At 42.1% G+C, this 15,000-nt stretch overlaps 1 protein-coding gene across 1 annotated transcript in view; it reads left to right on the top strand.

Annotated features, from left to right (window-relative positions):
- LOC143292231 (uncharacterized) overlaps nucleotides 1-15,000 on the top strand; it is an 86,883-nt gene that overhangs the window by 56,544 nt on the left and 15,339 nt on the right. The window contains 10 exon segments of the mRNA XM_076602419.1: nucleotides 1,923-2,027; nucleotides 2,788-2,980; nucleotides 3,813-4,007; nucleotides 4,361-4,588; nucleotides 4,993-5,046; nucleotides 5,683-5,811; nucleotides 7,752-7,873; nucleotides 8,890-8,986; nucleotides 11,046-11,187; nucleotides 13,536-13,610. Of these exon segments, the coding sequence (XP_076458534.1) occupies nucleotides 1,923-2,027; nucleotides 2,788-2,980; nucleotides 3,813-4,007; nucleotides 4,361-4,588; nucleotides 4,993-5,046; nucleotides 5,683-5,811; nucleotides 7,752-7,873; nucleotides 8,890-8,986; nucleotides 11,046-11,187; nucleotides 13,536-13,610 (1,340 nt within the window).

Here is a 15,000-nt window from a genome sequence, read left to right as displayed (position 1 = left end):
GATACAATGGCATGATTTCACATTTGTGCAGAACTTTAAGTAGGTTGACAACTGGATCTTATACTTTTAGCAACAAGCACAGTAAACAGCTTTTGAGGATCCAGTGAGATACTTTAGATAAAAAACAACTCAACCAACATTTTGACACAGTCTTTTCCAAAATGATATCTTACTGTACAAAGTCAGAATATTGGTTCGCTTTTTTTTTTTCCCTTTTTTCTTTTCTCTTCTTTAGAGAGAAAACAGCGTTTAACAGAGCTAACAGTGCCTGAGTTTGAGGATAAAAACTTGACACAGAGAGGATCAGATAGTTTGAATTCTGAACACATAATGTTTAACAGAGCTAACAGTGCGTGAGTCTGAGAATCAAAACGTGACAAACAGAGGATAAGAATCTTTTGAATTCTGTACACATAATGTTTAACAGAGCTAACAGTGCCTGAGTTTGAGAATCAAAACATGACAGAGGATCAGATCTTTTGAACTGTGCACAAATATTCCCCTGGCTGTGGATGATTCACCGTGCATGTAGTTTCGGAGCACTTGGTGCTCCCTGGCAATGATGGATGACGACACGGCCACCAGAGTGTGAATACAGGTCACTGGTTAACTCGTAAATCTGTGTGGCACCCAGGGTCTGTGCCTCCTTGATTGATGATTAAAGTTGAAATGAATGAGAAAGAAAAAAAAAAGATGATTATTAGTCTTAAAACGGTCTCCAGTTCTCTGGTGCAGACTTGGGGTTGCGAGGCAGATGTGGGTCAGAGGAATAGTGGAACAGGGTGGATAAGATGGAGAGGAAACGGCTGATCAGGAAATGCTACAGTTTTACTGTAGTATTGAATCATTTCTGAGATGTGATTATGATTGTTCATCTTTTTCTGTTTTTAGTGAGCCATTTATCAGATCGGATTATGACTTAAAGTTTTTGAAGAACAGCATTTGAAAATAACAAAAGCATCAACAAAGTGTATGTCATAAGATTTTACTTGAAACATGCCCCTAAAAAGATTTACATCACTCAGTAACACTCAAAGAAGTAGTAACTGTCCTTCATATTTGTATTGGCTGGACTGCGAGCAACAATGCCAGACTTCAGATTTATGCCACACTGATTTCGCTTCACCAAGGTTGGGAGCCATGGGGTTGATGGTTTCATTCAAGTCTGGCCTTAAGACCTACCTCTTCCTAAAATACACCCCCCACACCCCTCCAACCCCATTAATAGTGTCATTCAAGTCTGGCCATGAGACGTACCTCTTTCTATAGTATCTCCCCCCCCTCCCCCTCCCACCCCATTAATAGTGTCAATTGTCTGGCTTTAAGACCTACCTCTTCCTGAAATAGCTCCCCTCCCCTCTCCCCCTCCACCCCATTAATAGTGTCATTCATCTGGCCTTTAAACCTACCTTTTCCTGAAATAGCCCCCACCCCCATCCCCCTGCCACCCCATTAGTAGTGTCATTCGTCTGGCCTTAACACCTACCTCTTCCTAAGATAGCCCCTCCCCCCTTTCCCCCATTGACAGTGTCATTCAATTCTGGCCTTAAGACCTACCTCTTCCTCTTCCTGCCCCCCACCTACCCCATCCATTTCCCTCACCTGCCTCTTCCTGGTCCACAGATTCTCCAGTTTTCTGCTTGCATGAATGTATGTTTTTTTTTTCTCATCTCTCTGAATTAGTGTCAAGCATGCTTGTGAATGACGTGGTGACAGCCTTGAGATGGCCTTAGTGGTCGGCGAGGCTCAAAACACCATAATTTGATTTGATTTGATTTGCTTGTGAATGACTGGTGCTTTGACTTTGTCTGTGCACAAGATTGAGTGCTATAAAGATACTTTTATTATGATTGTGATGATGAGGATGAGGATGATGATGATTGTTGTGCATTATGAAGGCAAGTATTGACTGGTGTGTGCAGAATTCAAGTGAACGATCAGATCATTGAGGTGGACGGGAAGAGTTTGGTCGGGGTGACCCAGGCTTATGCTGCCTCTGTCCTCAGAAACACCAGTGGCGAAGTCAGGTGAGTTGGGAGTTGTTAAATCTGTCTGTCTGTCTGTCTTTCTTGTTTGTCTGTTTTGGTTGCGCTGATGTTTGTGTGAAGTGTGCACTTGGTCATCTACTTGGTGGTCTGGTGTGGTTGAATATATCAGTCATTATTTCTGTACTGCCTGTGTCTAGGTTTTTGATAGGGTATGATAAGGACCCATAGAAAGTGGTGTGATGAATGCGTCATTCATTATTTCTGTACCACCTGTGTCCAGGTTTTTGATAGAGCAGGAGAAGTACCCTTTGAAAGTAGTGGTACGAATTCATTCGTTATTTCTGTACTGCCTGTGTGAATGTGTCATCCATCATTTTTGTACTGCCTGCGTCCAGGTTTCTGATAGGGTGGGAGAAGGACCCTTCAAATAGCGAAGGTGGTGTGATGAATTGTATCATTCATTGTTTCTGTACTGCTTGTGTGAATGTATCATTCATTATATCTGTATCGCCTGAGTGAATGTGTCATTCATTATTTCTGTACCGCCTGTGTGAATGTATCATTTATGATTTCCATACTTGCCTGTGTCCAGGTTTCTGATAGGGCGGGAGATGGACCCTTAGAAGGTGGTGTGGTGGATGTGTCATTCATGATTACTGTCCCTCATGTCTCCAGGTTTCTGATAGGGCGGGAGAAAGAGCGAAGGTGTTGTGATGAATGTATCATTCATGATTTCCGTACTGCCCCGTGTCCAGGTTTCTGATAGGGGGTCATGATTTCCGTACTGCCCCATGTCCAGGTTTCTGATAGGGCGGGAGAAGGACCCGTCGAAGAGCGAGGTGGCGCGGCTGATCCAGCAGTCTCTGGCCCAGGACCGTGCCATGCGGGAGCGGGAGCAGGAGCGCCTGATGCAGCTGGAGGAGCACTTCCGGCCCCGCGATGATGTCATGGAGCACCATGTCCTGGACCACCAGCAGCAAGGGCAGCAGCAGGTGTGGGGTTTGTTGTTGTGGGGTGTTGGGGGTTCGGAGACACTCCGTGTAATGTCTGTGTTTGATTGAGGTTTTCAGCAGCAGGTGTGGGGTTTGTTGTTGTGGGGGGTTGGGGGTTCGGAGACACTCAGTGTAATGTCTGTGTTTGGTTGAGGTTTTCAGCAGCAGGTGTGGGGTTTGTTGTTGTGGGGGGTTGGGGGTTCGGAGACGCTCAGTGTAATGTCTGTGTTTGATTGAGGTTTTCAGCAGCAGGTGTGGGGTTTGTTGTTGTGGGGGGTTCGGGGGTTCGGAGACGCTCAGTGTAATGTCTGTGTTTGGTTCAGGTTTCCTGTTTTGTGTCTGTTGTCTGTGGATTGGCGTCTGTTTTTTTTTCTGTGTGTGTGTGTATGTGTTTTTCAAGTCAAGTCAAGATTGAATTTCATGATGGTAAATTGAATAACCAACAATTGCTTTTTTACATCAAGCCATCAATGGAAAAAAATGGGAAAAAAGAGGGAGAGAATGAATTAAACAGATGAAAAGCAATAACAACAACTACAGCAACAAAAGCATATGTTTACAAGAATAGTGTGATGATGAAATACACAAGTGCAGTGTGTGTGTGTGTGTGTGTGTGTGTGTGTGTGTGTGTGTGTGTGTGTGTGGTGTGTGTGCGTGTCTGTGTGTGTGTGTGCGTGTGTGTGTGCGTGTGTTTGTGTGTGTGTTTGTGAATGTGTGTGTGTTTATATGTGCGTGCATGTATGAAACAGTATGACGACAACACATTAAAGCAACCAAAAAGCAGTTCTCCAAAAACAGAAAAAAGAGAAGAAAAAAACATGGGGTGTTGCAGGTGAACGGCCATCCAGCTTTTCCCAAAGAGAGAGAGGAGGGACAGTTGGATGAAGAGGAGGAGGAAGCAGGGGGGGAGTTTGAGGAGCTAGTGGAGGAGGGGGAAGAGGAGGAGGAGGAGGAGGAGGAGGGAAAGGAAAGCATGGAAATGATGGTGACCAAGCAGGAGGGAGTCCGGTTGCAACACCAGGAAAAGGTGTGTACATTGTGTGTGTGTGCGCATGCATGTATGAGTAGTGTGTGTGTTGTATGTTGTTTGTATGTGTGTGTATGCGCATGTACAAACTGTGCCATCATGCGCTTACATCTTTTTGCATGAGCATTTCATATAATGCACACATACAGAAGCATGTGTATATGATTCAGTTTCTATTATTCTGTCAGTGATGCTCATAGTCATTTACGCATTATTGTGTCATTTTGTTAGCAGTACTCACTGCCATTGGTGCGTTACCAGTGTGTTGTTTTGTCAGGGATACTCATTGTCATTTATGCATTATCAGCGTGTCGTTTTGTCAGTGTTGATCATTGTCACCTTCACTTCATCAGGGTGCAGTGGATTCGCAGGAAAAGGAGCACCAAGATCGATTTCGGGACGTAGAGAGTTCCAGCAGGGAAACCACTCAGCTGCTCCGATCAGACACGGATTCCAGCAACACGTCACCCAGTGCTGTGGAGATGATGTCTCAGGAACAAGCCTCGGAGATGCAAGACAGCAGCAGCGATGCTGGTTTGCCTGACATGGAGAAAGAGCGGATAGTTCTTCAGCTGCAAGAAGTAAGGAGACTGCAGGAGTGTGTAGAGGGTTGTGTGAGGAGAGCGTTTTTTTAGGCTTAAAGTTACAGACTCTGTCCAGAACCTATTGGTCAGCTAGACTATAAATATGATTTAAGTCACAGACTTTTTTTTCCCATTGTGTGTTTTTGTCTTTAATTTTGAATGAAGGGTGTTTATATAGATAGAGTATTTTTGTTCTTGGTCTGACTTATGGAGTTTGATTTTTTCATATGTAATTGACTTAATGATTTACAACAAATATCAAGGCATATTTTGCATATTCATGTTTTATATATTTTTGAGTTTAAAGTTTGTCATTCTTGTGTTTGTATATGTGTGTGTGCGTGCACATTGTGTGTGTGTGTGTGTGTGTGTGTGTGTGTTTGTGTGTGTGTTTGTTTCAGGCTCAGTACAAAATGGCTGTTGCTGATGCTGAACTGGCCAAACTCAGAGCCAAGGTCAGTTTTCTGTGAGAATGGTAGATAGTAACCAACAGTAACCTTTTCAGGGCTGTATCTGTTTTCACACACTGGAATCTGCATTTACCTACTCAGGGACCCGTTGCCACCTCCCCTGCCTTTATCTAATTTATCAGCACTATTGGTCCAACCTAGATAGCAGCATAGGTTATTGTGGAGAACATAGCAAGGACTTGTATATGTACGCACACACAAGCATGCTGTCACAGTGAGCACACCAACACATACACACACACACACACACACATACGCACACATACACACACACACACACATTTACATAACTACACACACATACACACACAAGCACGCACGCACGCATGCGCGTACACACATGTACACCAACAAAAAACAAAAACAAAACAAAGCAAAAACAGACCCAAACAAAAAACAATCCCCCCCCACCTCCCCCAAAAAATCCCAGACCCACTCGAACCCATAGGATAGGCAAGGCAAGAATTTTATTTCATGTAAACACTAGGGTCTTTGAAACATCATACATATTCATCTTTTACACACACACACAACACCGACACACAGAAACAGTGACATGAAAAGCTAAACAGCCAACAACGCACAGCTATAGCTGAGAGGTGCAGAACATTTTGGTGGCAGGTGGTTCTGCTGGAGGCGACAGATGGCCAGAAGAAACAGGCGGAGAAGAAACACGAGGAGGCCGTGCAGCGCCTGCGTGAAGTGGAGAAACAGCTGGAGTCAGCCAGGAAGGAGAACAGCCAGTACCAGGTGAGGGGGTGGGGGTGGGGGGGAACCAAGACTTGGAAAGTCGGTATGAAGGTTTGAATGAATTTGATTCATACGGAGCACATGAAAAATTTCTTCGCTCAGATTGTGTGTTCACAGCACCTTCAACACACACATGATCATGAAGGACTGAATGATTTTTATTATTTTAATTTTCTTATATTATTTTTCTTTATTTGTACAGGGCGCATGAAAAAATGTCCTCACTTAGATTGCTTGTGTGTTCACAGCGCCAGCACCCACCAACACTTAGAGGTATAAACAACAAAAACGATCAAATGCCCTTCACAGTAGACAACACGCATGCATGCATGCAAAAGAACAACTGATTTAGAAAGTTTGAGGTGGGGTAGGGGGTTGGGGGGATGGGGGGTGTGGGGGGGGGGGGAGGAGGGAGGGAGGGAGGGAATGCATGACTCTGGAAGTATTATGTTTTCACTGCTTTTTTGAAGACAGTAAGAAATGATGTTTTTTCTAATGTTGGCAGGGATCAAATTCCAAAGAAAAGTGGCAATGGACATGAAGTTTCAGTTTCAAGGAGGTGTCAAAGGGTGCAGACTGATCCATATACGCTGCTCCACATTTGCGTTAAATGAAAAAAAAAAAAGAAGATGCCTGACCTGTGCATAAACCTGCTGCTCAGGTCTTGAGAGTTACGAGTTGTTGATAGGTCAAGGGGGACAACTAGAAATGGTGATTTTCCCCCCCAAAGTTAGAAAGCAAAATGGGACAACTAGAAGTGGTGATTTTTTCCCCCCCAAAGTTAGAAAGCAAAATGGGACAACTAGAAATGGTGATTTATTTTTTATATCGATTAACTTTTTTTTTCTACTTTTGATTTTAATTCATTTATATTTTTTGTTCATTGTTTATTGATGGTATTTTTTCCACATTTTCTGTAGAACATAATGTGTAATGTTTTGTTGGTTTCCACTTTTACATATTTTTTTTCTTAGGTTTTGTTGTTTTGTTTCATATTTTAGATTTCAGCTTTTTTTTTCACATTTCATTTTTATACTCTATTGATCCTCTTCCTCACCACTAATTTGTTGTAGAGAGAGATTCTTCTCAGAAATACTGTACAGCCATGACTAAAAAAAAACAAAAAAAAAACCCCCGACTTTTACCATGCCTCTGGCCCCCACACTCTCCTCACCCAAACTCCCTCCTACCATGTGACAGTCATTGTTGTATGAGTTTGTTGGAAAGCTGTAGTTCTCACAGAGATATGTCATTTGGATGAGACAGTTAACATAGGTCCCCATGTGCAGCATGAAAAAATGACATCTGAACGAGCAGCAGTATATGTCACAGTGTAAATACAGATGTTTAGATTGATTTACTATCATTATGTGTGCAAGGTATGCTTGTTTCCAGCACAAAGTGTCACAGTTTAAATACAGATATTTAAAATGATTCACTGTCATTACATGTGTGCAGGATTATGCTTGCTTCCAACACTATGTGTCACAGTTTAAATACAGATGGTTAGAATGATTTACTGTCATTATGTGTGCAGGGTATGCTTGTTTCCAGCACAATGTGTTACAGTTTAAATACAGACGTTTAAAATGATTCACTGTCATTACGTGTGTGCAGGGTATGCTTGCTTCCAGCACAATGTGTCACAGTTTAAATACAGATGTTTAAAATGATTCACTGTTACTATGTGTGTGCAGGATATGCTTGTTTCCAGCACTATGTGTCACAGTTTACATACAGACATTTAGAATGAATCACTGTCATTTTGTGTGTGCAGGATATGCTTGCTTCCAGCACTATGTGTCACAATTTGAATACAGATTATTTAAAATGATTCACTGTGACTATATGTGTGTGCAGGATATGCTTGTTTCCAGCACTATGTGTCACAGCTTACATACAGACGTTTAGAATGATTCACTGTCACTATGTGTGTGCAGGATATGCTGGAAGGATCCCAGGGGCAGTACATACTGCTGGAGAAAAAGATGAAGGCTGACTTTGGCGCCCTGGAGAAGAAGTACCACAAGGCTAAGAAGCTGATCAAGGAGTACCAGCAGAGGTTGCTACAGCTTATTTTTTCTTTTCTATTTTTTTTTTAGTAGCGTGGGGTGGGAGGGGGGTGGGGTGGGTACATTTTGTTGCTGTTGCCCTCGGCCTGTTAAGGTTATGTGTAAAGGCGACGAAACATTTGATGACTTCTTCATCCACCAATCTTGCCTGAAAAATCCATCACTGGGGGATTCGTTTAGCATGCGACAACTACTTTTGTTGTGAAGTATCTGAGTGGTGTAGTGGTTGTAAAGAAGGGAACTGGTCAACATTATTATGATTAGCCCTGCTTCAGTCTTTTCTCCATGCCAGTCAGAGCCTGCCGCCAAGAAACTGCAGGAAAAGCGCTAGTTGTAACAAAAACCTGCCCTTCAAGCTGAATGAAGCCCAGTCCTCACCAAACTTTTTGTAATTAATGAAAAAATGATGTGCAGTTTAGCTGTGATGTTTTTAAGTTAAGTGTTTGAAAGTGTTGTAGCTGACATCTTGGAAAATGGGAATAACTCTGAGCGTGAGATGAGCACTGAACACCCATGACCCCACCATGGTAACAGCAAAATCTGACACTGACAGTTTCAGTACCTGTCTTCTTTGTCACTATCACTACTATTTTCATTTTCTTGGGGTGAAAAAAGAAAAAGTCCTCAAAATCCTTGTCAGCAGAATTGTTAAGATTGAGCAGATGAGAAATTTCCGCTTTTAACAAAGGTTGCTTTCAATACTTTTTTTACATAAAAATTCGACCAATTTGCATGCAAAAAAATGTTAAGTTTTCTAAAGGGAAGCAATACTAGCAAAAGAAGGTACTCTGTTGCTACTAAAAGTGTGTAAACTTAGAGCAAACATGTGGTTTGTACCTTGTACTGCTCAGATAAGTTGACCCTTTCTTGGCTGTGAGCAATGCTGATGGAATACGACTGCATATGTATTTCGTCATGGATGGGTTAAAAGTTTGACAGGGCAAAAGTGAAAGTACAGGAAGTCTGATGCAAAGTTGTAAATAGTCTATGGTTGTTGTGCATTCAGAGAAAAGGACTTCATCCAGGAGAGGGAGTCCTTGCTGGAGCAGCAGAACGAGAAGGACCAACAGTACAACGACCTGGTCAAGTTTTTGAAGGACAGGGTCAGTCACACCTCTCTCTCTTTCTCCCTCTCTCTTTCATGCCGGAACCTGTTCAGGCCGTCCTCAACACTTAGAGTACCAAACAAGTTTGCATACGGCGAATTAGGACGTTATCCATTATATATAAATAGTGCAACAAGGTGTATCAAGTACTGGTTAAGGTTGCTGAATATGAATGTGCAACGATTACCCAGACAGGCATATTTGATGTTGTTTAACTTAGACGAAAGGGGAAAAAAATGCTGGGTGTCTTTAGTAAAAAAATACTTTATTTAGACTTGGGTTTGGATATGTCTGGTTGCAACAAGGCGTTGGTTGTGAGCAAACATTTTTGTCATTATTTAAGCAAAGAATGAAAGATATATTTATGCAGGAGTGGGACGAGTCAGTAATGTCTAAAGATATATATCATAACTACAGACTGTTTAAAACTGGTTTTCAGTGTGAGCAATATTTTGAATATGTGGATAAAAAGTGTTTTAGGGACTGTTTAGTAAAATTACGGCTTGGTTTGCTCCCAATAAATGGATCATTTTTTAGAAGAACATTCAAATGTAATTCAAATTACGCATGTAAACGTTGTAATGTAATCGAAGATGAAAACCATTTTATGAACAATTGTGTCCTTTACAATGACCTGCGGCAAAAACATCTGAACTCTGAAGGTCAATCGTATGTTCACTTGATGAAGAATGGTTCTGTTTACAGTATTCGTAAACTATGCGTTTATATATTTAATGCCCTGAAGATACGACAGGAATTCTGTGACAACAATGATGAAAGTTAGAATTAATTTACAATGCACGAGAAGCACTTTTGTTCTACAGGTTAAGTTAGTATGTATTTTACATTTTGTTGTGGTTGAGTGATCACCATATTGTGTACTTTTGACCTCTTTCTAGGGGCCGGAGGCCTGGAGATTAAAGTTTTGTTCTTGTTCTTGTTCTTGTTCCCTCTCTCTTTCCTCCACTCGCTCCTTTCTGTCTCTGTCTCTTTTGCCTTCTGGCAGTACTTCCCACAATATAAGTTTTTAAAGCTTTAGAAACACTAAGAATATCTTTATGAATTTATGCTTTATCCTTTTCTTTCTTATTTTTCAACAAAAAGGGTAAAAAGTGAAGGTTAAAGTATAGTGATAAGCGAAGGCTAAAGTATGGTACTGAAAGCTTGCTCCACAGGTTAAGAAAAGTTGAGATTCTCTAAATGAAACCCTGACAGTTAAAGGCTGACCCAGCATAAAAAGCTTGCTTCACAGTTGAATAGAAGTCTAGATTTTCCAAACGAAAGTGAAGGCTAACCCATAGCACAAAAATCTTGCTCCACAGGTGTAGAGAAGCGTAGATTCTCCAAAAGATAGTGAACGCTTGCTCCACAGGTGTAGAGAAGTGTGGATTCTCCAAACGAAAGTGAAGGCTAACCTATAGCACAAAAATCTTGTTCCACAGGTGTAGAGAAGTGTAGATTCTCCAAACGGTGTAGATTCTCCAAACAAAAGTGAAAGCTAACTTATAGCATAAAAAGCTTGCTCCACAGGTGTAGAGAAGCATAGATTCTCCAAACAAAAGTGAAGGCTAACTCATAACACAAAAAGCTTGCCCCACAGGTGTAGAGAAGCCTAAATTCTTCAAATGAAAGTGAAAGCTAACCTATAGCACAAAAAGCTTGCTCCACAGGTGTAGAGAAGTGTAGATTCTCCAAACGGTGTAGATTCTCCAAACAAAAGTGAAAGCTAACTTATAGCATAAAAAGCTTGCTCCACAGGTGTAGAGAAGTGTAGATTCTCCAAACGAAAGTGAAGGCTAACCTATAGCACAAAAAGCTTGCTCCACAGGTGTAGAGAAGTGTAGATTCTCCAAACGAAAGTGAAGGCTAACCTATAGCACAAAAAGCTTGCTCCACAGGTGTAGAGAAGTGTAGATTCTCCAAACGGTGTAGATTCTCCAAACAAAAGTGAAAGCTAACTTATAGCATAAAAAGCTTGCTCCACAGGTGTAGAGAAGTGTAGATTCTCCAAACGAAAGTGAAGGCTAACCTATAGCACAAAAAGCTTGCTCCACAGGTGTTCCAGTTGGAGAGTGAACTGAGTGAGGCACGACACGTGGCAGGACTGCCCCCTGCCCCATCACAGCAGGTGGACAATGTTCAGCTGCCTGTCACCAGGGCCATGCCGGAACCTGTTCAGGCCGTCCTCAACCCCGACGGTGAGTGACATGTTGGTTCCTCCTCTGTATTTATATGTCATGTGGTGGGGAGTATTTCTGTATTTTGTTATACAGATTTCCATTTTGGGCAATTTGTTAATTTTTCAAAATTTTATTATTATTATTTTTTTTATATACAGTTTTCCTTATTTTTTTGCTTTTTTTTTTTCCTTTATTAAACTTTCCTTTGGTATTAAGTCATGCACTTTGTTTTTAATTTCTTTATTTTACTTTGTTTTTGTATTAAGTTAGCATTTTTAGCTTTTTTTTTCCTTTTATTAAACTTTCACTTCAGTTTTAGGTGGCCTCTGGACTCTGGCAGCAAACTTTTCAGTATTACCAAAAAAAAAAAAAAAAAAAAAAAAAATGTTTGTTTCCATAATGAGGCACATAATTCAGTTAAAAGGACACTGGCAGCAAGCTTCTCAGTATTACAGAAATCCGTCCCTCTCCATCCATATGCTTGTGGTTTTGATGTCCTGTTGTCATTGTCTTCCAGCCATCGCTGACCTCCACTCCCCACCTCCCTCTCATCCTCTGCATAACCCCCCCCCCACCCCCCACCTCCATACTTCCTCTGGCACCCTGATCTCAGTCCCTGTTAGCCCAGACCCCTTTGTTTTGTTTTTCGTTATCATTTAGCATTGTTTATCTGTGTATGATGACTGTAATTTAGAATTTATAAGAGTGAAATTGAAAGATGTGGCTTTCTTAGTTTCAGTTGGACTTTTCATGTTAATTTTGTAGAGCAGTTTGTCTGAAGTTTGTTATTATGCACAAAAGTTAAAGAAAAACAAAAACAAAAAGCATGTTAACAGTGACTTGTTACTGATCAACACAGCTTAAAACTCAGATTTTTTCTCTTTTTTTCTTTTGTCACAAGCTTAGTAATGCATGAATACTTGAAATGATAATAGCAAATGAGGACTAATGTTATTGTTGTATTAACACTAATATAACAGAAAAATTACACTTGATTTTCTTGGTGATAAGGCTTTGCTTTCCGCACATTTTTGTTTTTTAGCATTTGGAATTATATAGATATAGATATATTTACTTGCTATTGCACTAACCAAAAGTTGACAGCTTTTAGCATCTTGAAATTTATTTTGATTTACCAAGACAATGATTAAAACCATTTCTTTGATAGCTTATAGACCTAAAACTCTGGTTTATTTTATTCTCTTTTTTCCCCGTTTTGACAGGCTCATGATTTTGCAGTTTGTTGTTTTTGTGTGTAAGAGTTTGGTTGTGCTCGTGTGCATTTTGTTTCAGAATGTTTGTGTTGTTGGAGTGTCTGTTGTTAATGATGTGTCACCAGTTTGAGCAGTGTGTTGGTGTGTCAGTGTGTAAGCGATGTGTTCCTGAGAATGTTAATGTTATTTGAGTGTCAGTGTGTAAGTGATGTATTTCAGTTTGAGCAACGTAGGGTGTGTTTTTATAGTGTTCTGTTTGTGTATGGCATGTGCCATTCTGTTCGTTGTGAGTGCAGTTGTGTAGTTGTCCAGTTTGAATGGTGTGAGTTAGTGAGTGTTTGTTTTGCATGGTGTGAGTTTGTGAGTGTTGGCGTTGATGTCATGTGATTTAGTTTTAGGTTTGCGTGGTGTGAGTTTTTGCGAGTTGGGGTTGCATGGTGTGAGTTTGTTAGTGTTGGGGTAGCATGGGGTGAGTTTGTGAGTATTGGGGTTTTGTGAGTGTTGGGTTTGCATGGTGTGAGTTAGTGAGTGTTTGGGTAGCATGGCGTGAGTTAATGAGTGTGGGGTTTGCATGGTGTGAGTTAGTGTTTGTGTTGGTGTGGTAGCGAGTGTTGATTTTGTGTGGTGTGAGTTTCTGAGTGTTTGGTTTGCATAGCTTGAGTTATTGAGTATTTGTGTTGGTGTGGTGAGAGTTAGTATCTGTTGGTTTTTGCATGGTGTGAGTTAGCGAGCGTTGGGTTTGCATGGTGTGAGTTATTGAGCGTTTGTGTTGGTGTGGTGAGAGTTAGTGTCTGTTGGGTTTGCATGGTGTGAGTTAGTGAGCGTTGGGTTTGCATGGTGTGAGTTAGTGAGTGTTGGGTTTGCATGGTGTGAGTTAGTGAGCGTTTGTGTTGGTGTGACGAGAGTTAGTGTCTGTTTGGTTTGCATGGTGTGAGTTAGTGAGTGTGGGTGTTGGTGTGGTGAGAGTTAGTGTCTGTTGGGTTTGCATGGTGTGAGTTATTGAGCGTTTGTGTTGGTGTGGTGAGAGTTAGTGTCTGTTGGGTTTGCATGGTGTGAGTTAGTGAGTGTGGGTGTTGGTGTGGTGAGAGTTGGTGTCTGTTGGGTTTGCATGGTGTGAGTTAGTGAGTGTGGGTGTTGGTGTGGTGTTGACAGAGGAGGCCCCCCTGTCCCCCGATGTGCTGGACATTTCCACCAGCTCTGAGGTGTCTGATAGCTTCCTCACCCTTGGTGGGTCACCGCACTGCATTCTGTCTGTCTGTGTTGCTAGCCCTCTGTCTGTCTGTCTGTGTTGCTAACCGTCTGTCTGTCTGTATAGCTAACTCTGTCTGTGTAGCTAAACCTCTGTCTGTCTGTTTGTGGTGCTAACTCTGTCTGTCTGTCTGTGTTGTAAACCCTCTGTCTGTCTGTATAGCTCTGTCTGTCTGTGTTGCTACCCCACTGTCTGTCTGTGTTGCTACTACCCCTTTGTCTGTGTTGCAAACCGCCTGTCTGTCTGTTAATGCACTGTCTGTATTGCTAGTCTCTGTCTGTCTGTGTTGCTACCCCACAGTCCGTGTTGCTACCCCACTGTCTGTGTTGCTACCCCACTGTCAATTTGTGTTGCTACCCCACTGTCTGTGTTGCAAACCGCCTGTCTGTCTGTTAGTGTTGCTACCCCACTGTCTGTCTGTGTTGCTACCCCACTGTCAGTCTGTGTTGCTACCCCACTGTCTGTCTGTGTTGCTACCCCACTGTCTGTCTGTGTTGCTACCCCACTGTCTGTCTGTGTTGCTATCCCATTGTCTGTCCCCCACTGTCAGTCTGTGTTGCTACCCCACTGTCTGTCTGTGTTGCTACCCCACTGTCAGTCTGTGTTGCTACCCCACTGTCTGTCTGTGTTGCTACCCCACTGTCAGTCTGTGTTGCTACCCCACTGTCTGTCTGTGTTGCTACCCCACTGTCTGTCTGTGTTGCTACCCCACTGTCAGTCTGTGTTCAAACCCTCTGTCTGTGTTGTTACTACCCCTCTGTCTGTGTTGCAAAGCGTCTGTCTATTAACCCACTGTCTGTATTGCTAAGTCTCTGTCTGTCTGTGTTGCTAATCCTCTGTCTGTATAGCTGTCTGTCTGTCTGTGTTGCTAACCTCTGTCTGTCTGTGTTGCTAACCATCTGTCTGTCTGTCTGTTGCTACCCCTCTGTCTGTTTTGCTACCCCTCTGTCTGTCTGTGTTGCTAACCCTCTGTCTGTCTGTCTGTCTGTATTGCTGACCTTTTGTCTGTCTGTGTAGCTAACTCTGTCTGTGTTACTAACCCTCTGTTTGTGTTGATAATCCTCTGTCTGTGTGGCTAACTCAGTCTGTCTATGTTGCTAACCCTGTCTGTCTGTGTGGCTAACCCTGTCTGTCTGTGTGGCTAACCCCCTGTCTGTCTTTGCAGCTGTCCCTCTCTCTGTCGGACTGTGTGACTAGTCACTTGTCTCTAGCATTGTGCTGGGTCTTTAGTGTGAAGGAAGACAATCGATATACAGTGCTGTTGGTGATGTGCGAGTGCACAGGCCGTACAGTACAATGCAGTAGTCTAATGATAGTTTTAGCTTGGAATTAACTGCTGTTGGTCTTGCTGAGAAAAGCTTTGCAGAA

Source organism: Babylonia areolata, chromosome 18 (genome assembly GCF_041734735.1).
Source record: "Babylonia areolata isolate BAREFJ2019XMU chromosome 18, ASM4173473v1, whole genome shotgun sequence".
Classification (NCBI taxonomy): Eukaryota; Metazoa; Mollusca; class Gastropoda; order Neogastropoda; family Buccinidae; genus Babylonia; species Babylonia areolata.
The sequence above is the reverse complement of the archived record's forward strand: the minus strand, read 5'-3'. Positions and strand labels throughout refer to the sequence as shown.